Source organism: Strigops habroptila, chromosome 1 (genome assembly GCF_004027225.2).
Source record: "Strigops habroptila isolate Jane chromosome 1, bStrHab1.2.pri, whole genome shotgun sequence".
In the NCBI taxonomy this organism is placed as follows: Eukaryota; Metazoa; Chordata; class Aves; order Psittaciformes; family Psittacidae; genus Strigops; species Strigops habroptila.
In genome coordinates this window covers 39569303-39592302 of record NC_044277.2, presented here as the reverse complement: position 1 = coordinate 39592302, position 23000 = coordinate 39569303, and the positions used below count along the sequence as shown (strand labels likewise).

The window sequence follows — 23000 nt, the reverse complement described above, 5'->3', positions numbered from 1 at the left end:
GTTGGCCCCCTTCAGGTACTGGAAGGCTGCTATGAGGTCTGCACGCAGCCTTCTCTTCGCCTGGGCAAACAGCTCCAACTTTCTCAGTTCACATGGGAGGTGCTCCAGCCCCCTTATTATCCTCGTGGCTCTTCTCTGGACTCGCTCCAGCAGCTCCATGTCCTTCTTACATTGAGGACATCAGAACTGCACACACTATTTCAAGGGGGGTCTCACGAGAGTGGAGGTGCAGAATCACCTCCTTCGACCTGCTGGGGGAAAAAATTAGTGTTTCCGCCCGGTTTCGAACCGGGGACCTTTCGCGTGTTAGGCGAACGTGATAACCACTACACTACGGAAACTCCTGATGCAACTAACCCTCACTTTGAGCTCCCTCACAACACTCTTACTATAATTTTGACAAAATATAATCAATATAGAAGTTAATTTTTACCCCAGTTCACTTAAGCTAAGCTGCAGATAATACGGGGATGCTGCTGTAAGATGAAACAGGAAAAACATGAATGTTGTTAGCAAACAGTTGACAACTGAGATACAGAGATCCAGGCTGAATCACTGCTCTCTGGTTATGTATCACCCACCCAAGGCTAGTACTCTGTTCTGAGTTGCAGCACAGTCCCTAGCATCAGGTGTCCACCACTAAACCATGTCCCTAAGTGCCACATCGGTGCAAGAAATCTCAGGAGAAGCAGTATGGGAAGAGGAAGAATTTATGTTAGTCCAAAGAGTAGATTTAGTTTTCTAATGAAAATAGGCAAACATTGTAGATATTCCTTAGATGCTACCCAAAGTTTTAGGACATTGAGGGGAAAGATTATATAGGTATTACAAGTACAAGGAGGAAACATGAGGCACAAAAATTACCCTTCTTGGTGTTTGAGGTTAACAGATTTGGTTGCATTTAATGGCATATTGGATAGATTACACAAAGCTCTCCCACTTCCACCAGTAACAACATCTCACAGCTTGTAAAAACACATTCTGCTTTGTAGCAAGTTTCAGTATTCTGCAAGTTGCACTAGGAAGACAACGCTGCGTGTTGCCCACACCTTTCCAAACACGCATTTAGATTCAATCCGTATGGGGATGGCAGTGTTGCAGTTCTGAGTTTTTGGGCAAATCCTTAGTGACGATAAGCCTCAGGGCTGCATTCCCTAAGGAAGCTCCCCCCAAGCCCGCTCCCTGCTCGCTGGGAGCTGCGTGTGAGTTTGCTACTGCAAACACACTGCGATGCAGGGATTCTCAGGCTGGGGGCAGCCTCATCCACTACACCAGTAGTACATGGTGAAATAAGATATGAATGTACCAGCTCAGACTTGAAACTACTCTCTACTTGTATTTGCACACTGATACACTTAACTAAAGCTTTTTTAATCTCTTTGAGAGACCTTTTTTTTTTCTTTTTTCCCCTGTCAGGACAAAGTCTTGGAGGTGGCATTCCTACATTCCAGGGTACCAAACCACTAAACTGATAAACTTGTAGGAGTCTAGTAACTGGTTTAATGGGATTATTTCTCTTCGTATAGTCTCTCTAGAAAAATGGCCTAAGCAGTAGATCATTAGCTAAAGCAAGACAGTTTCTCTTCTGACACTGTCTTGCGTGGGGCCCAACAGGGAAGGTACCCACTGAGGGTGGGGACTCTGGTGGGACAACACTGACTCTGAGGTTCTGCTCTGCGCATGGACCATAAACCACTCAAAACATAAAAGCATGTATTTACACAAAACTTCTGAGGCTCTCAGATGTATGTACTTACTTGTTTTAGCAACCAGGCAAATCCTGGCTACATGATTTCCTTTGGGGGAATTCAGCTGTTGCATTGCTATTATACACAAGTTTTCTTCTTCAGTCTTTCTGACTTCAGAATATCCTCAAAGACAAAGGAGAACCTTCAAGAGGTTAATTGCTTTCTTCTGTCCAATCTATAGAAACTTGTAAATTAAACTGGTTGAATGCCAATTATTAGTCATCAGTGCCATAGGACATTGTTTTTTACTGCATGCTATAAGAACAATGAAATAAACAAAAGCCTTCTAATCACTTTTACGTTCATCAAATCTCTCCAGTAAAGCCTTCCATATGCTGCCTGGGATTGTTTGATGCTTGTTTATGAGATCCTGGACAGCAGTCTTTGTCTGAAAAGAGAAGAGAAAGTTGCCTTTACAGACCTGCTTGTGCAAGGAAGAATAGTATAATCACTGACAACTTAGAGGTTCAGGAGGCATTGGGAAATTAACACATAAGAAAAGAAAAAAGTTGTGGTTTATGAAAAAAGTTGTGTTTTATATTAGCTAGTTGTCCTAATGACACTTTCCTTGGAAGGGAAAGGAATAAAAACATTGACCGCAGTTCAGATAGACTGAAATTATTGAGGTATATCAAACCTGGGCATTACTAAGTCAAAGTAGCCTTCAACCCATGCAAACATTAAGTTTGTGCCATCTCTATCCCTGAGGGTTTTCATCAAAAGCACTGGATAAAGCCTGGCAAAACTTGTCTGATCTCGTAGCTGACCTTGCTGGGACCGGGAATTCGGATTAGGGACCTCCATCTGTCCTTCTCAATATGGATTCTTCCATAATTGTATCATATATGGCATGCACATAAGAGAATTTGTACCTAAATTCTGTTCATTTTTACTCTACATGAGATTCAAATGCATTTGTGGAGAGAACGCATAAAATATTCTGTATTTCTACCAGGGATAAGAAATAATTTCCCTTAGTTTTTCGTCATGTTATCTAAACTTGAAATAAGGGTAGTGACACACTCCAGTGATCTACCCCAGAGTGATGGTAGAATATCAGTGGGAAGGCGAGAAGAGAGTAGCCAAACCTTTCCTGACAGATTCATGTCCTGAGTCCTTTCCAGCACAGGATCAGACATAGGTCAGCCAGTCCACTGCTTGTCAAAAACCCCATTTAAGTTGTGGGGTTTTTTAACTAATACGAGCCACAGAAGACCTAACTGTACTCCCACTAAGTGGGTGGTCAAAGGCTCGACTTGGTAAAGCAAATCAATGTCATAGGAAGCTTCCATTTCAGTTTTGCAGGTGCACAAAATACTGTTCCCCAAAATACAAGAATATGGATGACCAAAAGGGCAGTCTTTGCACTAGTATTGCTTCCAGCCTCCTAAACTTGCTAAGACCGAACTCCACAGCTTGCTGGGGCATTTCCCCTGTAACAGACCAAACCTGTCTTTCTGGTTTCACTGCTGTGAAGCCCAGAATAATCTGCAGTAAACGATTCAAAAAGGGGGGGGGGGGGGGGGGGGGGGGAATAAATAAAAGAAAGGAAGAAAAGCTAGCCTTCTTGCATCTTTTGGGGGGCACCAAGGTGGTTTTTACATCAGTGATTCCTAAGAAGTGTTTTGATCTGTGTACTTCAAGGACACAGCAGATTTTTTTGCACAAAGTCCTCCTTTCATCTTGTATGAAAAACTTTGAAAAGTGCATTTTCTGTAAAGATTAGTATTTTAAAAAATGCTTAAACCCTGGATCTATAAAAGTTTTTATGCTCCTGGGCACCACTGATTTCACCAAGCTGTGGGTACTCAAAATATTTTAATATATTGGATACAGGGGGTTTGTTTGTTTGTTTGTTTGTTTGGGGTTTTTTTAACATTTTCCTTTTGACAGTGAGATTGAAGCTCTTGTTGAATTTTGTTTCTAGAGCCCTGTGTTACTTAGAGAAGATTGTCTAAGTAACATGTTATTCATGTTATGTATGAAATTTATTTTTCTAGTTACTGAAAACTGAACCTAAAATGTATTTCACATCATTTCAGTTACCAAAGTTATAAAAGGCACAGGAGAAACAAAGTTAGCATCCCAAGCAGATAGAGCTCACCCATTCTGAAAGGATGAGGGCATCCCAGTCATCTATTGCTATGTCAATACTTACTTGTAGGTAACTGTATATCAAATAATCCTGGAGCTCAACTGCCCATTGCTTTAACAAGCTAGTAAATGTGTATTTGTCTTTATTCAACCATATTTAAAAAAAAAAGTTTTCAGTGCATATACAATAGAGAGCAAACTACATAGTTCAATATTGCAAGGAGAGCTAACTTACTTACCTTTTCAACTAATTCATCTGTAGTGATATTTGGATCATAAGGGATTGGCTCCCCAATGTATGTGCGAAATTTAACTGGAAGTCCTCCATATGGAGGAGTAAATGGTAATCGAGTGCTTTCATACAACTGTCTAAAAAATCCTGAAATAGATTAAGTGAGGAAAAAGTAGATTATAGTCACATAAAACACCATCCAAACTTGAAATCTGATTAATATGGAAGACGGACAGTCAAGAAGAAACTGCAGGGTTTAGGTTAGCTGGCCACCAAAACAAAGCTCAATTAACTTAATAGATCACTGAAATAATACTGCATTAAAGAACCAGATCACACAGCACAAACCAGTTATACACAAGCTATTGGAGATACCTCTGAGCCACACCAAGTGTGTTAGAGAATCCAAAGGAAGCAGAAGTCTGAAAAGCAAAATCTAAGAGAACAGTGAAAGAAATCAGAGAGAAGTGGAGAAAACGTTCCAAATACTTAAAATATATTTTAAAGTTCTTACTTCTTTCTTTAAGCATCCTATATCCTTCCCGGACATTTTGAGTGTACATTGGAATGATGGGCTAAGGAATCATAAAAAAAACCCAAAAGGTAGAAATGTTAAATCAGCTTTAAATTTATGTTTTAGTGCCTGTTAACACAGCTAAGAATCTCTTGAATACAAGGGAATTATCAATCAGTTAAGTACCAAACAAGGAATCTTGTTATAAAAAATAAACTCCAGAATAAAAATAAAATTCTGTTTCTCAGCTCCCACAAAAATTGATGTTAAAGTCACCATCTGTAAGGATGTCAGGGTTTCTTCCTTTAAATAGTTTCCATCACTGAGTTCTTTGTTAGGCTCTAGTTAGGTCTTTTTCTTGCTTGTTTTTTTTCTCATCCTGTGGTTTCTGTTCTGTGGTATTGATTCTTAACAGAGTAAAGGTGTTCTTTCATTACCTTCCGGACAAGTAATTCCAACAACATGCTTAAAATACAGTTTCAAAGACATAAGAGGGACAATAGAGGGGGAAAAAGTCATTGTACGTATGGATACAATTACTGTTATCCTGTCTACAAACTATGAAAACTTACCTCAGACCCCAAGACATGACTGTTTGAAGTTCAGGCATCTCAAGTGTCTTTCCTTTTAGTCACAATAATGAAGTGAACTTGTTCTGTAACTACCTAAACCTCTGCCCTCCAGAAGGCATATGTAGTCCAGGTCAACCAGGACATACAAATGCCTTATTTGTCCAAGGGATCTGCAGAAGTTCTTTCCAGTGGGATATTATCTAAACATTACTGCTTCAGTGAGACCTTACTTTGAGAAGCAGATAAAGATGAGCCAAATGTAAATGTCTACTTGCTTTCTTCAAGGCTTCATGAACTGAATATTTTCCTATTCAGAGCACAAAATGGGAGCTTTAGACAGAGAAACCGCAAAGCTTCATTTTATGTTTCAGTCTGCAATAAACATATATCATACAAGTTATATAAAACTCTAATACAATGTCAGTTCTGGTAGTTTAGATGAGTTTATCTGCAGTCTTCAGTCAACCTACAAGACTGATGTGGCCAGTATTGAAAAGAATGCAGCAAGAACAAACAGAAACAATCAGAGCCCAGAGGAGGGCCACGAAGATGAGCAGAGGGCTGGAGCACCTCTCCAATGGAGGCAGGCTGAGAGAGCTGGGCTTATTCAGCCTGGAAAAGAGAAGGCTACAGGGAGACCTAGCAGCCTTCCAGTACCTACAGGGGGTCTACTAGAAACCTGGAGAGGGACTTTTTACAAGGGTATGTAGGGATAGGACAAAGGGGAATGGCTTTAAGCTGGCAGAGGGTAAATTTAGATTAAAGAAAGATCTTTCCTCTGAGGGTCTGTGAGACACTGGCACAGGTTGCCCAGAGAAGTTGTGGCTGCCCCATGCCTGGCAGTGTTCAAGGCCGGGTTGGATGGGGCTTTGAGCATCCTGCTCTAGTGGAAGGTGTCTCTCCCTGCGGCAGGGGGTTGGAACTGGATGAGCTTTACGGTCCCTTCCAACCCAAACCATTCTGTGATTCTATGAAACTCCATGTTTGTCAAAAGATGGAATCCAGTTGCTACTATGGGCCTAACTTTATATAAGAAATGACATATAAGGTTAATATTGCCCCCTCTACTGTTAAATGCACAGCACTTAACTAAACATTTATTTATCTGAGGTGTGTCTGATCACAGATTTCCAGAGAAACATCAAAGACACCCAAAATTCAGCAGAGCCTGCAAGCTAATTACAGTGATGCCTGCCATACTGGGATCCAGTCAGACTTCCTGATCTAAGTTAAAAAAACAAACAAAACCACAAAAAAAAACCCTGAATGAGTTGCAATAATAAGTAATACAAAAGCCAGCAGCACTGTAAAGGGGAGCTCAGGCTAGTAGGTGTCAAAGCAGAAAATACTCTCTGCCCGTCAGGTAACACATAATCCTATGTAGTGTCTGTTTTCCCAAATATGTTATACATATGACCACAAGAACCTTTTACACTGCAAGAACCTTATCCTCAATGAATACCCAAATCATTACATAAAAGAAAAAAAAAAACCAAAAACCCCACAAACCTGTCAACAGTAGGTGCTAGCAATTTTAGGTACAATTATTCAGCTATTTCCATGTGCTTCTACATTACGAAAGCCTGGGAGGATTTTTGTGATGTGTTTTGATCAGGGTGGCACTCTATATTAAGGGCATTCAGAGTTAGTTAATACAATTTTTATTTAAATTTAAAAAAACAACAACATTATTACATTGTAGAATTACACTATAAAGTTCCAAGTGAAGTAAAAACATCTGGCAAAAGAGTGTTCAAATATTTGAAGTAGCTTGAGAGGGAGATATAAAAGCAAAATGGTTAGAAATCACTCAAGTTGTTAAAGTGACACATCTTTCTGAGGTTTTAAATTAATATATAAAAAGAAAGACTGTAAGGGAATTCAAAATGCCCATATGAATTTGACTGGGTTTATCCTATTCACATTCTGATATTCTCCTAGTTGTGATGGTGTACAGGCCCATACAATATATGAAGCGTTGTGACTAACATTTACCAGCCCACACTTTTGAGAAAAAGGATAAGAGAGGGAACAGAAGCACATAAAATGTGACTTTTAAAAGGCCACATAACAAGACAAACAAAGAGGTAGAAATAGGACTCTCAGCCTAAAATTCTAGTGTTTAGTTATCTCCCCACAAGAGTTCAGAGCTAGATAAAGTCATGAAGAATTACTAACCTGAAGCGTGCATTTTGCAACCCTAGGTACTTTGTAGTAGGAGATACAGCATAAGAGATCAAAGCAAAGTTTGAGAAGCAACAAATTGGATGGGGCAAGAGTGAGCTATAAGCTGCACAAAAAACCTGAAAGGGGTGGTAAGAAATTCAAGATTCGTGAGAAGAACTCAACTCCCTGTACAGATTCTCCTATAAACAGACAAGAATTATGTTTATGTGGTAGGCCAAAGAAGAGCACTGCAATTGATGAGATATTCATAAGAATGTAAAGAAAAATGATAGTTGTGCAATTCATGAGAAAGCAGCAGAAAGCTCATGGCTGAACAGAAGAAGCCTGGATGTGTACCTGTATTGCCAGACACAAAGAGTGACAGGTATGCTAAGTTTAAATAAAGACAGAAAACTCATCTCCAGTGATGCTAATGACAAGAAAAGGCAGTTAGGAAAAAGAAGGGTTGCTGCTCTTTCAGCTCTATGCCATCCCAAATAAAAGTATTTCCCAGAGGCTGTATCAGAGAAACAGTCTCACAGTCTTGGGTTAACAGTTAGACTTGATGATCTTTTCCAACCTAGCTGTTTCTGTGATTCTATGTGGAATTAGATGGAAGAAGTCAGAGCCAGTGGTAGAAGTTTGTATTTGTAGATCATAATCCATATGGAAAATATAACTGAAACTGTGGCCACGTGTACATTAGTGGAGTGCAAACAAATAGAAGCACATCTCTAGAGAACACTGAGGATCTGGCATCAACACTGAACATGTTTCAGTTCAACAATGAATATATTTCAGTGCTATGTTTTTATGTAGAACTAATTCTTGCCTGGTATCATTGACCGAATGCCCATTTGCAACTGGAGAGTATTAGGTCCCACTTGTGGTTTAGTTTCAGCCAAAAAGTATTCTAACATGTTCCATGATGTGAACTAAAGCATGGTAAGTGAGGGAGATGGAAAAATTGCTTCAAAAGTGCACACATGATTCAAACTCAGACTCTGAGGTAGACACACCTTCTGCTAGTGGATTACAATCTTTCACAAACATGAAGAAAGGTAAAGGTAAGAACAAAATCTTGGACCCTCCTAGAATAAATGAGAGGAAAGAAAGATAAGGATAATGCATTAAAGAGCCATAAGAAAATGACTGGGCATTTAAAAGTAAGATAAGTATTTCAGTAGAATGAGAAAAAAGAATGAAATACGGAAAAGGACCACAGTGAAGATTCCTGAAATACAGTCAAGACAAGAAACTGGATGCCAATACAAAGCTATACAGTTCCATAAAACCATTGTTCCCTATGGATTAATGTGCTCAAGGAAAGTAGTGGGAAGAGGAAAATAAATCTTTATTCCAAAACCTTTTCTTCTGTGTGGAAGACTTGCCAAGAAACATTCCGAAGCTACATTTTATAATGAAGCATGTATGCAATAAGCATAGAACTAGGATTGTTAACATATAATACTCACCACTTTTGCATCTAGAGCGACCCGAGCAAAGCCTTTTCGATTTCCCCACATGAGTTGATAACTTTCGTCACTGAATAGCGCTTCTCTAACTCCACCTGGCGAGATGGACACCAAGTATCCGTTCTTCAGGGCAATGAGGCATTCCTCCCTTGTACCTGGCATAACGCCTGTCACTCCCAGTAATAATTTAAGTCCTGCAATACATAAATAGCAAATAAATATTATTGTAACAATATGTCACAAATACTGCTTGCATGTAGAAATAAGATTACAGCTAAATGAAAATCTAATAGCCTTATCAAGACTAAGGCAAATTTTCTTGAAGGAAGTGAAACACCTACAGAGTAAATATTGGCAAAATGACAAATAAGTGACAGTGGTTTTGCTCAAATGTTATGAAGATGAACCAGCTTCTTAAGACCATCTCAATAAACCTATGCCTCCACATGCTATTTTCCATAATGATCAAAACACCAACCATGCAACCAAAACTTGTGCATTATAGCTAGATGCATAGATAGTGCTTGAGGACAGTGGTGGGAAAAGGAAAGGAAATCTTTACTACAAAACCTTTTCTTCTGTCTGGAAGACTTACCAAGAAACACTCCTAAGCTACATTTTATAATGAAGCATGTATGCAATAAGCATAGAACTAGGATTGGTAACATATAATACTCACCACTTTTGCATCTAGAGTGACCTGAGCAAAGCCTTTTCAATTTCTGCACGAGTCCTTCTTTTTAAATATTTTAATACAGTGTTTACTAAGTATGCCTGTAGCAAATTCTTCCTCCTCATCTTTCTAGGAGTGCCTTAGGTGCCTTAAGATGCCTTTCTTGCATCAAACTTGCTTGAGTTTATACTCTTTGTTTTCAGTGTTTGAACACAACTTCCTTTTCTGAAGAATATCCTTCTACTTTTAAATAGCTTCCATTTAATATAAGTAGTAAAAAGGTGCCTTTAAATAATCTCCCCGCTATTCCTTCTGAATGCTCCTTCTTTATGCCTTGTTTTTCTAAAACTGTATGAGGTTTGCTTTTCTGTATCTTCTCCTTTTCACAATGGAATTATTTATTTCTTTCTCAGCCTATGATGTGTTGAATGGATTGTGGTGGTCAGTGATATAGAGCTCTCTCCAACAGTAATATCTTCAATGATGTTTTGTGTCCTAGTCCAGGCTTTGATTGAAAGATAGATTTAATGTCGTACCCCACTGCAACAGCTACCCAGCGGAGGGGGCAAGTAATCGATACCCTGCTGAGCTCTTCTGTACTCATAGCCCACTGCTGACTAGCCAGCACTAGGTCACTAACATAGTCCTATCCTGCACTTACTACTGAGGCACGACATTTCATCCCAAAGGGATTATATAATGTCTATTTGTTGGCTTCAGAGGGTCTACCAGCGTCTTTATGACCTTTCACTTAAAAGACAGGGTATTTGACATTCTACTTTGTTTGTCCTTCTGCATCTATCAAATTTTAGTTTAAAATTCTAAAAACAGTCTTTTAGTTTAAAAGCTGTCTTGAAATTGTAATAAACGTAAATTTCATCAAAACTAGCAACAAGTTGAGTGAATCCAGGGTGCTTAAATACAAGAGAGTATGTTCTTACCTGGTAAACGAAAGACAAAATGATCAGCTACTGACAGACAAAGTCTTTTCTTCCAGAGAAACAGCCTAGACAAGAAGTAAAGGTAGTCTATAGGAATAGCTCCATGGTAATACACCAGAATGCCTGGTCCTTCTGGTAGGTTTTCCACACCATGAAGCTCATAACCTGTTTGGGATGGAAAGCAATATATTGCCAATGACAGCTGTAAATCATCTGCCAATTTAAAGAAAACTCTTTAGTGTTTTTCATTAAATGACTTTCACTGAGTTGTGAAAGCCTCTGCAGTAGCTTTTACAAGAATTAAATTCTCGATGGAACTTTTGTTCTGTAGCAAAGAGAAAGCCCCTCAATCACCACAGGTTGTCAATGGACTAATTTGTTGGTCAGTTTAGTCATTAGATCAGACCTGAACCTGACATTTCCCCCAGTGAGGGTACTAAATTATTTCCTATTAGGAACTTTTCCCGGTCCAAAGTGTGAAACCACTTCATCGGCAGAATGAGAGGCAAACAAGCATCAGGATGCTTTCCTGAAATATGGAAGCATGAATCTCCAGCCTGTGTCAGACAGAATGAAAAGTTTAGGATTTTACATAATTAAAAGTTTTCTCTGGTTGAGATGTTTAAGTCCAAACCAGAATCTGTAAGAATCCCAAGGACAGGTTCTCTCCACAAGAGTTAAACATATTCACTTCACAGTGGAAGGGAATTTCGTCACAGACATCGACTTCTGTAAGTCCCTCCCCTGGCTCTTCCTACATTTGATTTAGGTTGTAGGTGGAGCCAGGCTAGGAGCCTAATGTATATAAAGGTTTGCGAAAGCCACAGCTTCTGCCGAGAGCTCTATTCCACCTTGTCTGCATTCATCTCCATCCCTGCTTCTATCATGAGCTGTTGGGGGAGAATGAAGGGGACAGAGCAGGCAGAATTCTAGGAAAACATGAAGAAAGTTTTGTACTGCAGGGTGTTCAAAGATTAAAGGAAGAAGCTGTGAGGAAGGATAGCAACATAGATAACTTGTTACTCTTCATCCTTAGGGCAGAAAAGTTGAGTCTTGCTGACAGCCTTAACCTACATCTGTGGGAAGAACAAGAGGTTATTACGCAGCTGAGGATTTTCCTAGGGAGCAGGGTATGTTGGAAGTATCTGAAGGATGAGTGCAATGAAACTGCAAAATCAGGTTACTTCTAAATTGTACCAGAATACACACTTAAATGTGGCATCTCATCATTTCTTTGTCCATACAGCTCTTATTTTCAGTACATGAAGTAGTTTTCACTAACTAAAAATACCCTAATTACATTTCCAACTAGTTGTTGTGTTTTGGTCATTTATTATGTGGGTTGTAAGTGCCTACTAAGGTAAAAAATAAATCACACATCTCTCCTGCAGTGCTTCACTCTGATACTGTATATAGAGTAGTACACCTGCCTATCCACTTTAGAGAAGTTCTTCCTTTAATTTAATTTAAGTTAAATTCTTCCTTCCAGTTTGCTTATTCTATGTTGCAATCAGTCTTTGAGGCAGAAACTTTTGGGTTAGACGCCATACAAAGTATAATAAATGTCACTTCTTTGCATCTATTTGGAAGAAATAAAAACCAAATAAGTTAAAATTTATGTGTATTTACTACTTATGGTAATTCAAAGCTTCAGGCAACTCATCTTATACTTACCATGCCATATTCTTGCATATACATCCCAAAAGCTTGCTATAGTTTTCCTTGCACTATCCCAAACATCACTCAAGGGATCTGCTTTTATCTCACTGTTCCTCTGATACATTAAAAGCAAAATACTGGTAAGGTAAATGAAAAAGACGATTGTTAAAGGAACTATAAAAAAAAATAACATTGCACTCATTGTTAGTGAGGCAATGACCACATAAAAAAGGTATTTCTTCAGGTACTCCACAACAGTCCATTCTTCCAGTACATAGGCAAGGCAGCTTAGGTCAGTCATTGGCATCTGTCCTGAAGTGCAGAATTCTTTTCTTCCTATCATGTCCTGCATGGAGAAGGAAAAAAAGAAAAAGAAAAGAAAAAAAATAACAAACAACAAAACCCAGCTCTAATTTCTATAATCATACAAGTTTCTCAACTTAGGAAAGAAGTTTTCTGCAGCTATACCTGATGCCTGTTTTAGTATAGCTCAGAGACAAACATTTTGCCTCTCTCTGTCATGCTGAGATAGCTGCTGCCAACTGCCATCCACTACTGCCGGTAAAGGGTGATGAGAATTTCCCACATATTTATGGATCTTTTTAATACAGCCAGATAATAGAGGCTGAAAGGACAAGGGCTGGAGGCCAAGGAAGGCTTAGGATCCATGCAGCATGGCTGATCAAATTATTTCTCTGTATAAATATGGCTTTTCAGAAGCTCAGAAGAGCTTCTGAAAGTGATAAGTATTTTCAGCAGTGTTGGCCAAGAAGACTGCTACCAGAGGTCTGGGCTTTCCCGATCCTCTGCAAAGAGTCCAGCCTGGGCTTCTGGTCCCTTTCAGTTTGGCAGCAGCTGGCAGCAAAGGGAACAAACAGAGGAGTGAGCAGCTGAAGAGCCGGCAAGCAAAACCTGGGCAGCTGTGGCTCCTTCATGAGACCTGGATAGGCCTGGGACAGCATTTGGTAGTGGTGAGGAAAGCAGCTCCTAGCCCCTCATACACACAACCATGCCAACACACCCTTCTCTCAGATTTTCCAGCCCTGGCAAAGGCCAAGTGGGCTCCATGGCCCTGGTGGTATGTTTGCCACATGCAGCTCCCTAGTTAGTCTGTTCCTGCCTGCCTGACAGCAGGCAAGGGTTTCCCTGGAATACAAGAGAACTCCAGCATTGCTGGCTGATTTCAAGACTCTTGAACATTAGTCAGAGATTTAAACATTGCAATCAGCTTCAGTAATCCGTATCTGAATACAGCTTTCATTTGCCTCAGTCAGGTTACTACTTGTTTCACAAATAAATCTTTCTGCTCCAGCACCAGAACAAGTACCTACAAGAAACAATTTGTAATTGCCACAGTCAGTGCCAAGATCATAAAGTACAGCAAGTCCAGACTTACCTAACTTTATGTCTTCAGCTGTGTACTTATGTGAGCAAGCTTTACATATACAATAACCGCTCCACTTTTATTTTTCTTTTTTGAAGCCCTAGGTAGAATATAGAGGTGGACTGGTACAAAGCACAGCTCCGTTGAGAATTGTGAATGACAAGGAGTACAGCAAAGAGCAAAAGCAAAAAGCAGCCACAAACAACATATGGCAAGGCAAGCAAGCCTTGCTGATGAGTATCTCTAATGGCTACAAATTTGGTCTCACTGTTGTGGTTTAACACCAGTTGGCAACTAAGTACCACACAACCACTAGTTCACACCTCATGCTCCCCACCTCAGTGGGATGGGGAGGACAATCAGAAAAAAAGCTAAAATTTGTGGGTTGGGGTAAGAACAGTTTAATAATTGAAATAAAATATAGTAATAAATTAATAATAATAGGAAATAAAGAAAGAGTAATAAAACCCAATGAAAAAACCCAAGTGATGCACAATACAACTGCTCACCACCCACCAAATGACACCCAGCAGAGATGAGCCTCTCCTGGCCAGCTCCTCCCAGTTTATATACTGGGCATGACATGCTGTGGTATGGAATACCCCTTTGGCTAGTTTGGGTCAGGTGTCCTGTCTCTGCTTTCTCCCGGCTTCTTGTGCCCCTCCTCACTGGCAGAGCATGAGACTGAAGAGTCCTTGATCAGGGTAAGCACTACGTAGCAACAACTAAAACATCAGTGTGTTATCAGCATTGTTCTCAGACTAAAGCCAAAACACAGCACTGCACCAGCTACTAGGAAAATTAACTCTATCCCAGATGAAATCAGGACACTTACACAAATCTGTCCTTAAATCCTCTGAACTCTACATTGGGCACCAGTAAGGACTGTCATGGTTTAACCCCAGTAGGCAGCTGTGCACCACATAGCTGCTCACCCTCTCTCCCCTGCAGTGGGATGGGGGAGAGAATTGGAAGGGTAAAAGTGCAAAAATTCATGGGTTGAGATAAAGACAGTTTCACAGGTAGAGCAAAAGCCAGAAGGATAGTAAACTAAGAGCTCAAAGGAAGCAAAGAGCTCAAAGGACTGTATTAAATGATGCTCAGAATGGGTCAAACAAATGAAACCAATGTGATGAAGAACATCACAAGAATTAATATAGAATTGTTTATAACCTGATGACTGATGCCTGACTAAGATATAGAAGATCTGGAAATTGTCACTGAACAGAGATTTCATCAATAATATGAAAGAAATAGTCTGCATGATTCAGATCTTTAGATCTTTGTTTAGAAGGTGTTTAATAAGGATACAGCTGATGGTGTGGTGCTACTCTGTAGTAAAGAAGTTATTGTTTAAAGTTGCTGATAAGAGCAAGGTCTACAAATCCCAAATGCATGTGAAGCAACCTGTGCTGACAGAGCGCAGGAGAAGGCGACGTTAAGGGCTTGCCTCAGGCTACTGAATCAGCAATACTGAGCAGCACTTGGAATTACTTGTTCAGCCTGCAACAGAGGGTGAAGGAAGCAAGTGGATTTTGCATTGTTATGGGGGCTTCAGACTGGGAACACGTACCACAGCTGGCTTAAAATTGCAGATAAAATGTCCATACCCATAGTAAATGTACCAATAATGACCCCTGTATGGGTCATTTGGATATATTGATCACTGACAGGAACCTGGTGATCAAGAGATCATATAACTTACCGACATTTTAAGAATGTATCTTCTTTTAAGAATCCAGGTATCTTCTTGTACCCAACATTCTTTTAAAAAACACCTGAAATTCCCTCTGGCCTCTCATACTCATTTTTAGTAACTTGTGAAAGACTAGGGAAATCCAGAGGACTGGAAGGGATTTAAGATCATTCCAAAATCTCCTAGCTGCAGACTCAGCAGCTAGATAAATCACTGACAAGATTATGGAGAAGCTGGGATATGATGAAGGCAACTGATACCACTCATTATAATTTTGTGGGAAACAGACCTTGTACACAAATCCACCTCTACTGCTTAAGGAAATTAGAGGTTTAACAGTTGTGCAGATGTCATACACATACAGTTTTACTAGGGGCTTTTCAAAGAGTCATTTTAAGCCACACATGAGCTGCAACTTGGAACTTGCCCTTCCACCAGGCCCTCACTGTGTGTTCTCACTGCCAGCCTGGTCTCCAACAGGATCAGCTGGCTCCCTGAGAACAGGATAATTGTGAAAATGCTGGCACAAGCAAAACCACTCTTAGGAACAGCCCAACATTAAGCTGGTCTATGGGGATTATGAAAGTACACTACAAATACCACTTGACATTTTGATTAAAAAATAAAGCTCTTTAAAATGGAGCGCATATGAAATGAATGATGACATCAACTGACATGAAAAAGAAGTATCCCTTGGTGGTGGAATCCACAGCAAATGAGAATTGAGTCTATGTCCTGCATTGTTCAGAATTTTCTCCTAATATTAATAAGATGTTTACACTGATCAATGTAAACAATGTAACATCTCACCAATTCCTCTTCCTTTCATCCCAATTTTTACATAACAGAAAATTATTTCCTGGCTGGAAGACCGCAATGTCTAACTTTCTTTGCTCATAGACTGTAGTATAAATGAAGATAATAACTTATTTCTGATTTTAAGTTCAATGTAGACACTAAAAAAGAAAAAAAAGAAAATACTTAAATGTGCAAACATTTGGGGGTTTTTTAAACCTACAAAACAGGTATTAACAGTACAGGTTTGAATAAGGACGTATGAAAGTAGTTTGGTACACAAGGAGCGAGTTCACCTTATGCCAGCTAGCTGCGTGGGTGGGATACAAGTTAATTCGACATCATTCCCATTGAATCCAAGCCAGATCATAGAAAGAATAAATGATTGACCGACTGAGGAAAAACCAGAAGCAGAATGGCTTCTTCTGGAAGTTGGGAGCTCAACCAGTTTTCAGTTCCTGCTCCCACAGTTCAATTATACACTACCTCCAGCATTTCATAAGGAAAGATTGAACTCTGATCACTGAACACTGATCCTGGTTTTTGGACCATATCATGTGAGCCCAACGTGGTAAAGGCATGGGCAGTACCGTACTGCCAGTATAACATCAGAACTCTACAACAGGACATAACTTCTATTTTTGCCATGTTCTACTGGCCATCTCTCACCAGCCCCTTGCTGAGACCAGAAACACAATTTTGAAGCATCCTTTCTATCAAACACTATATTGGAATTTTTTACATAACTATTTGAGTGCCTGTTGCAAGGCTGTTACTAAAGACCTGCTTGATTGTGTACTGGAAGATAATGCAAGAACGTTACTGCAACATGTTTACTTTTAACTGCTCTGGTTTGCCCCAAGCCTCAAAATTTAAGTGAGAATTTTTTCTTCTGCTTTTATCAAATCTGAGCCAAGAGCAGCTCCCATGCTGTTCAATACTGAGTATCCCATAAAAGGTGAGTATAACGTGTTGCAACACACACTATACTTGTTTGAAACTTGTTTCTTGCAACTAACATTTTTTACATTGTCTGTATTTTTCTCATCTCATCTAGTAATGAATTTTAAACATTACTGTTCTGAATGACTTCACTGTTCTTGCAGAGGACAACATCTGTGTTGACAGGTGAGATGTTTGTTTGGGCTCCACCTTTAAAGCATATCAAATTCCAGAGTAATAGCTACATCTATAATGTAAAATTACAGGTGATGTCAGATGGAGACAGAACTAATGCCTCCCTACTTAAAGAGGAGCTCCCTCTCCAACAAAAGCCTCCTGTACTGTAATGTACTGCAAGTTATTCAGATCCTGAGCACTTGCTGAAGCATAATTTGTCGATAAGGATAATCTTACCAATACTATAATCCCAGGGAACAGAAGTGCAACAACAGAGCTGTCACAAGAGTCCTACGGCAACAAAATTAAAACCTTGTAGCTGTCCTTCAACCATGGACAGTTAATAGTTGTCTTGCTGCTCACCAGTTTGTTGTTGGCATTAGGTTTAGCAGAGCATAGTGGGAAGATGAGTGTGAAGTAGCTGGAGACTCTTCTGTGGAGATTTTGGACACCTGCTTTATTGTGGCCAGCTCTCACTTTCTCTGTCAAACTCAACTGCTCTCTTTCACATAAGGAGTGATCTAACAGTTACAGCGAGTAATCTAACAGTTACAACTCTGCATCTTCCAGAAGGAATGGCTTTAAGCTGAAAGAGGGTAGATTGAGATTAGATATTCCAAAAAAAATCTTCACTATGAGGGTGCTGAGGTGCTGGCACAGGTTGCCCAGAGAAGCTGTGGCTGCCCCATCCCTGGCAGTGTTCACTGGCTCAAGACCAGGTTCGACGGGGCTTTGAGCAACCTGGTCTAGTGGAAGGTGTCCCCACCCATGGCAGAGGGGTTGGAGCTAGATGATCTTTAAGGTCCCTTCCAACCCAAACCTTTCTATGATTCTATGATGTTGCCTTTCAATGTAAACAAATTTCCCAGACTTTCTTGGTGGCAGTTCCATGGCAAATAACTCTCTTGCTGGTCTCACACTGCCACCACCCACTTTATTTGCCTCCAGAAACTAACTAATCTTGTACACTGCTATGTTTTCACTGCTATGTTTCTACAGCTTTCCCTACCTTCATGGATTACTGACACATCCACCCCAAAACTGAAAGGTCTACATCCCCCTAAACAGAAAGAACCAGCAGCTACAGTGCCCAGTCCCCTAGTTTTCCGTGGCTATTCCCTCTCTTGCACACACTGAGAGTACCTCGCCCAGAGTACCATTTTCCCATTTATTCTCTTACAACCTTGACAAATACGATGGCCTGAATTCCCACTCGGGTTTGATTCCCACGCGGAACTAAGGAATGATCCCTGGCACCAGCGCCCAGCTCAGTTGCCACAAACATGGCAGGTAATAGCTGTGGGAGGGTGTACGAAGAGCAGGACCAGTGGGGGTACCCATCACGGCCAGGCACAAGTGAAATACAGCAAGTGCCCGGCACCCACATTTATCCCTTTTCTTCACTTGGAAACGTCATTAGCGTTTCCCGACGTTATTACAGCAAAAGCTCGGGGGTTTCCCTCAGTTTCTGGTGCTCAGCGGCCTCGACAAAGGGTCATTGTTGACACACCCCGGCACCGCCGACCGCGTACCCCGCGGGGAAGGACCCGCCGCCGCCGCCCCGCGCCGGCCCCGCTCACCTGCTCGCGCCGGCAGCGACCGTCCCCAGGGCCCCGCCGACGGGCCCGGCCTGGGTTAAACGCGGCGCCGCCCCCGCGCCCGGGCCCGACGATGCGGGGCGGGGCCCGGCAGCCCCAGAGGGTTCCGCGCCCAAACCTCCCGTTTTAGTTCATCCACGATAAAAACTCCGGGACGGGCGCGGGCGGCCCCGCCCGGGCACCGCGACTGGAGGCGCCGCTCCCCACGGCGAGGGGACGGGACGGGGGGCGCGCGGAGCCCCTGGCGGCCCCAGCTCCCGCTGCCCGCCTCTCAGGCTCGGGCACGCTTTCCCGCTCGCCCGTGGGTGCCCCGAAGAGTTGCTCACGAGCGAGGCTGTGGGACAGGAATGGCGGGCTGAGGGGTGTGCTGCCTACCTCAGCTGTGGCTGCAGACTATAGGACCACAGAACGGTTTGGGTTGGAAGGGACCTTAGAGATCACGTAGTTCCAACCGCCTGCCACGGGCAGGGACACCTTCCACTAGACCAGGTTGCTCAAAGCCCCGTCCAGCCTGGCCTTGAACACTGCCAGGGATGGAGCAGCCACAGCTGCTCAGGGCAACCTGTGCCAGCGCCTCACCAGCCTCACAGGGAAGATTTTTTCTCTAATATCTAATTTAAATCTACCATCTGTCAGTTTAAAGCCGTTCCCCCTTCTCCTGTCACTACATGCCCTTGTAAAAAGTTCCTCTCCAGATTTCTCTTAGGCACCCATTAGTTACCGGAAGCTGCTGTAAGGTCTCCCTGAAGCCTTCTCTTCTCCAGGCTGAACAATGCCAGTTCTCTCAGCCTGTCTTCACAGCAGAGGTGCTCCAGCCTCCTGATGATTTTCCTGGCCGCCTCTGGACTTACTCAAGCAGATCCACGTCCTCCTTATGTTGGGGGCTTCAGAGCTGATAGCAGGAAAGTCTACAGCTTAGCCTGGAGTGATCACAGAATCATAGAACACGAGGTTGGAAGGGACCTCAAGGATTGTCTTGTCCAACCTTTCTAGGCAAAGCATGACCTAGATAAGATGTCATAGAATCATAGAATCATAGAATAGTTAGGGTTGGAAAGGACCTTAAGATCATCTAGTTCCAACCCCCCTGCCACCTCGCACTAAACCAGGTCACCCAAGACTCCATCCAACCTGGCCTTGAAAACTGCCGGGGATGGAGCATTCACAACTTCCTTAGGCAACCCACTCCAGCGCCTCACCACCCTCACAATAAAGAACTTCTTCCTTATAGCTAACCCAAACTTCCCCTGTTTAAGTTTGAACCCATCACCCCTTGTCCTATCACTACAGTCTCTGATGAAGAGTCCCTCCCCAGCATCCTTGTAGGCCCAAAACGATCTTACTCTTACTCAGTTATGGTTGTTCCTGTCCCTGAATATATAATTGGGATTGATATTTTAAAGGGACTGACTTTAAATCTTCCTGATGGTTTATACCTATTTGGAACAAAAAATTATATTAGTGCCTGGACAATTATAGTAGGAAAGCACCCTGTCCAGCTAAATCATAAAAGTGTCCAACACTGGGGAGTCCACCACTTCCCTGGGGAGATTGTTGCAATGGCTGATTGTTCTCATGGTGTCCAAATCTCCACAACTTGATGAAGCAGTGTTTCCTCTCCAACTACTTCAAAATTACTAGGCAGTTCAGTCAATACATTCCATAGATAGATGGGATTTAAAACAGCTACAGATAGTGGATTTCAGTGTTTGCACCACTTCTCACACAGCTCCCATCAGTGGTTGTAGCACAGGGTACCCTTTCTGCTTGGAAGAAAGAAGCCTCTCCAGGATGTGCCTCCAGTCTACTGTCAACTTGTGTGAATATTTACTAAGGAAATTTTCAGATGGAAGCATTGATTATTGAATTGAGAATGTGCAGTGGTTTTGCAAAGGACAGAATCTCTTTAAAAAGCTTAGTAGAACTGGGTGTCACACAGACTTGGGGTATAATTAAGTAGAAGGCAGCAAGACCAAGCTATTGTGGCTAAATTGAGTGGAGAAAACCTGAAATATAATACCCTTATGTTGTACTACTGCTCACCCTATGGCTAATATGACAGAGGTCATTTTTAGACTGATAAGACCGATGGGTACCAATTTTTAAGTTCAGAAAAGAATTAATCTGACCTGTTTAAGACAGGCGATAGAATTTCATTGATTTGGTACAGAACAAGAAAATGAGGAATAACAGTGATTTTCAAATGAAGAGGAGAGGAACCTAGAATCTAGTTTCTGAGGTGAACACCAGAAAAAATGTGTATGTGATTTGAGTCCGCTTCTTCAGAATGAGAAGGTTTCTGAGAGAGAACTTGAAGTTGGTCTCTTCCAGGATGCAGCATACTGATTCAGGACAGAAACAGGTCCTGAAGGAAGGCAGAATATTGACATGAGTATTCAATAGCATTGTATGATTAAAAAGAATTGCACTGCTATCTTTGTTTTTCCTTCTCATTTTTTTTCTTTACAGTCATCTTGAAGAAGAGTGGTATAAGGCTTTTACAGTGTATTTTCAGGAATCTGGTATGGGCTTCCAGCAGCAAATTTAGATATGAAGGGAGATTTCTAATGCTCGATAAAACTACTCTGAGGAATTCATGTCATTGCATGAAATCAGAATTTAGGCATTAGAGTCTCAGGGAGAGGAAAAAGATAATAAAGCGATGCAAAATTTTAAGTCTGGAATTGTTAGATTAAATAATGGGCAAAAATTTTAGAAAGAAAGTTCCAAAATATTGTACAGATACATAGTGTACAATGTGTATTATGATGAATATAAAGATTCTGTGAGAAACGGTGAAAAGAAAACTGATTGGTATAACAAACTGTGTCTTGTGAATCAGGAGCATATAAACGTGGGGAAAAATAACAGCTGGATAAAACCAAAAATAGCAACCAATGAAGGTGAAATAGAAATAAAAAAATTAATAGGGCTGAAAAAGTACTTTGCTCTAATTTTTACTAAAGGCAATGAGATAGAGCATTGGCAGATGAATAATAAAAAATAAGGAGCAGAAATTGTAGTTGGAATGAAAAATCAAGGTTCAGAAATTGTGTGGATAGAACCAGATAGTTTTCTCAATCTATACAAGATCGGTGTCCGAACAGGCAATTGCAGGACTAGTAGTAAGGATTTTCTAGTAGCTTCATGAAGTTAAGAATATCAGATAACTGAAGAAATGCAAATTTAGCACCTATATTTGAGAAAGTGAAAACAATGAAGAGTCTCCTGTATTCTGCACTGCACAGTGTGTTCCACACCAATATGTGTTAAGAAAATAGTAGTTCAAGATGTGGAGAAACATTAAATTCACGTTTCCTTTTCTAACTGTGAATCCTGCCAGGCAAGCGGTAAGTATAACCTTAGGATTTATCCGACAAGAATTCCTGGTAGGATAAGTGAAGAGTTACAGCTGGTATTCTTTGAAATACTGGATTTAATTCTATTTCCATCTTGATTATGCAAATCAATTTACATTGAAACAAGAACAGAAAAGAGCCTGAAGGATCACAGATCATAGAATCATAGAATACCAGGTTGGAAGGGACCTCAAGGATCACCTGGTAAAGGTGAAAAGGGCATGACCTAGACTAGATGTCCCAGCCCGCTGTCCAGCCGAATCTTAAGTGTCCAATGTTGGGGAGTTCACCGCTTCCCTGAGGAGTTTATTCCAATTGTTCTCATTGTGAAAAATTTTCCTCTTTAGAAGAATAAGACAGAGGCATGTGGCTCTGGCACGTGAAGGGTCTAGAGCACAAGTCTCATGAGGAGCAGCTGAGGGAGCTGGGATTGTTTAGTCTAGAGAAAAGAAGGCTCAATGGGGACCTTATCACTCTCTACAAGTATTCAAAAGGAGGTTGTAGTGAGGTAGGGGTCGGTCTCTTCTCCCAAGTAACAAGTAATAGGAAATGGCCTCAAGCTGCGCCAGGGGAGATTTAGATTGGATATTAAGAAAAATTTCTTCACTAAAAGAGTAGTCAGGCATGGATCAGGCTGCCCAGGGAAGTGGTGGAGTCCCCACCCCTGGAGGTATTTAAAAGATGTGTAGATATGGTACTTAAGGACCTGGTTTAGTGGTGAACTTGGCAGTATTAGGTTAACGGTTGGACTGGATGATACTAAAGGTCTTTTTCAACCTAAATAATTCTATGATTCTGTGCTTAACATAAAGTGACCATTTGGTTTTGGAGGCTGGAAAGTTTTTTGCCACTTGACAGAAGTGTGACCCTTTGCTATGCAATAGATTTTCATCCTGCCTTCTTGTCATAGAATCATAGAATCATAGAATCGTAAGGGTTGGAAAGGACCTTAAGATCATCTAGTTCCAACCCCCC

At 41.2% G+C, this 23000-nt stretch overlaps 2 protein-coding genes and 1 non-coding gene across 3 annotated transcripts in view; all 3 read right to left on the bottom strand.

The window, feature by feature from the left end:
* Positions 1 to 9503, bottom strand: part of LOC115605576 (transmembrane protein 68-like) — a 39903-nt gene extending 30400 nt beyond the window's left edge. The window contains exon 1 of the mRNA XM_030480281.1: positions 9481 to 9503. The gene's annotated coding sequence lies outside the window, so the exon portion shown is untranslated. The remainder of the gene's footprint in view (positions 1 to 9480) is intronic.
* TRNAV-AAC lies at positions 269 to 341 on the bottom strand. The gene has a single exon. It is a non-coding gene; the product is annotated as a tRNA-Val (tRNA).
* On the bottom strand, positions 876 to 18729 carry LOC115605600 (transmembrane protein 68-like). Its single transcript, XM_030480310.1, has 7 exons — positions 18649 to 18729; positions 12090 to 12420; positions 10416 to 10580; positions 8802 to 8995; positions 4589 to 4649; positions 4082 to 4221; positions 876 to 2136 (listed from the first exon to the last, which is right to left on the bottom strand). Exons 2-7 carry the CDS (start codon positions 12415 to 12417, stop codon positions 2035 to 2037), a joined length of 990 nt encoding a protein of 329 aa, XP_030336170.1. The 5' UTR covers positions 12418 to 12420; positions 18649 to 18729; the 3' UTR covers positions 876 to 2034.
* Positions 18730 to 23000: the final 4271 nt, after the last annotated feature.

What these genes read in the sequence shown, in the direction of transcription:
- LOC115605600 (XM_030480310.1), bottom strand. Translation starts at nt 12,417, where the DNA reads ATGATAGGAAGAAAAGAATTCTGCACTTCAGGACAGATGCCAATGACT. An exon ending in TCGCTCTAGATGCAAAAGTG is followed by an intron (nt 4,650 to 8,801) that starts GTGAGTATTATA and finishes ATGATTCCTTAG; the next exon opens with CCCATCATTCCAATGTACAC. An exon ending in CAGATGAATTAGTTGAAAAG is followed by an intron (nt 2,137 to 4,081) that starts GTAAGTAAGTTA and finishes TTCTCTTTTCAG; the next exon opens with ACAAAGACTGCTGTCCAGGA.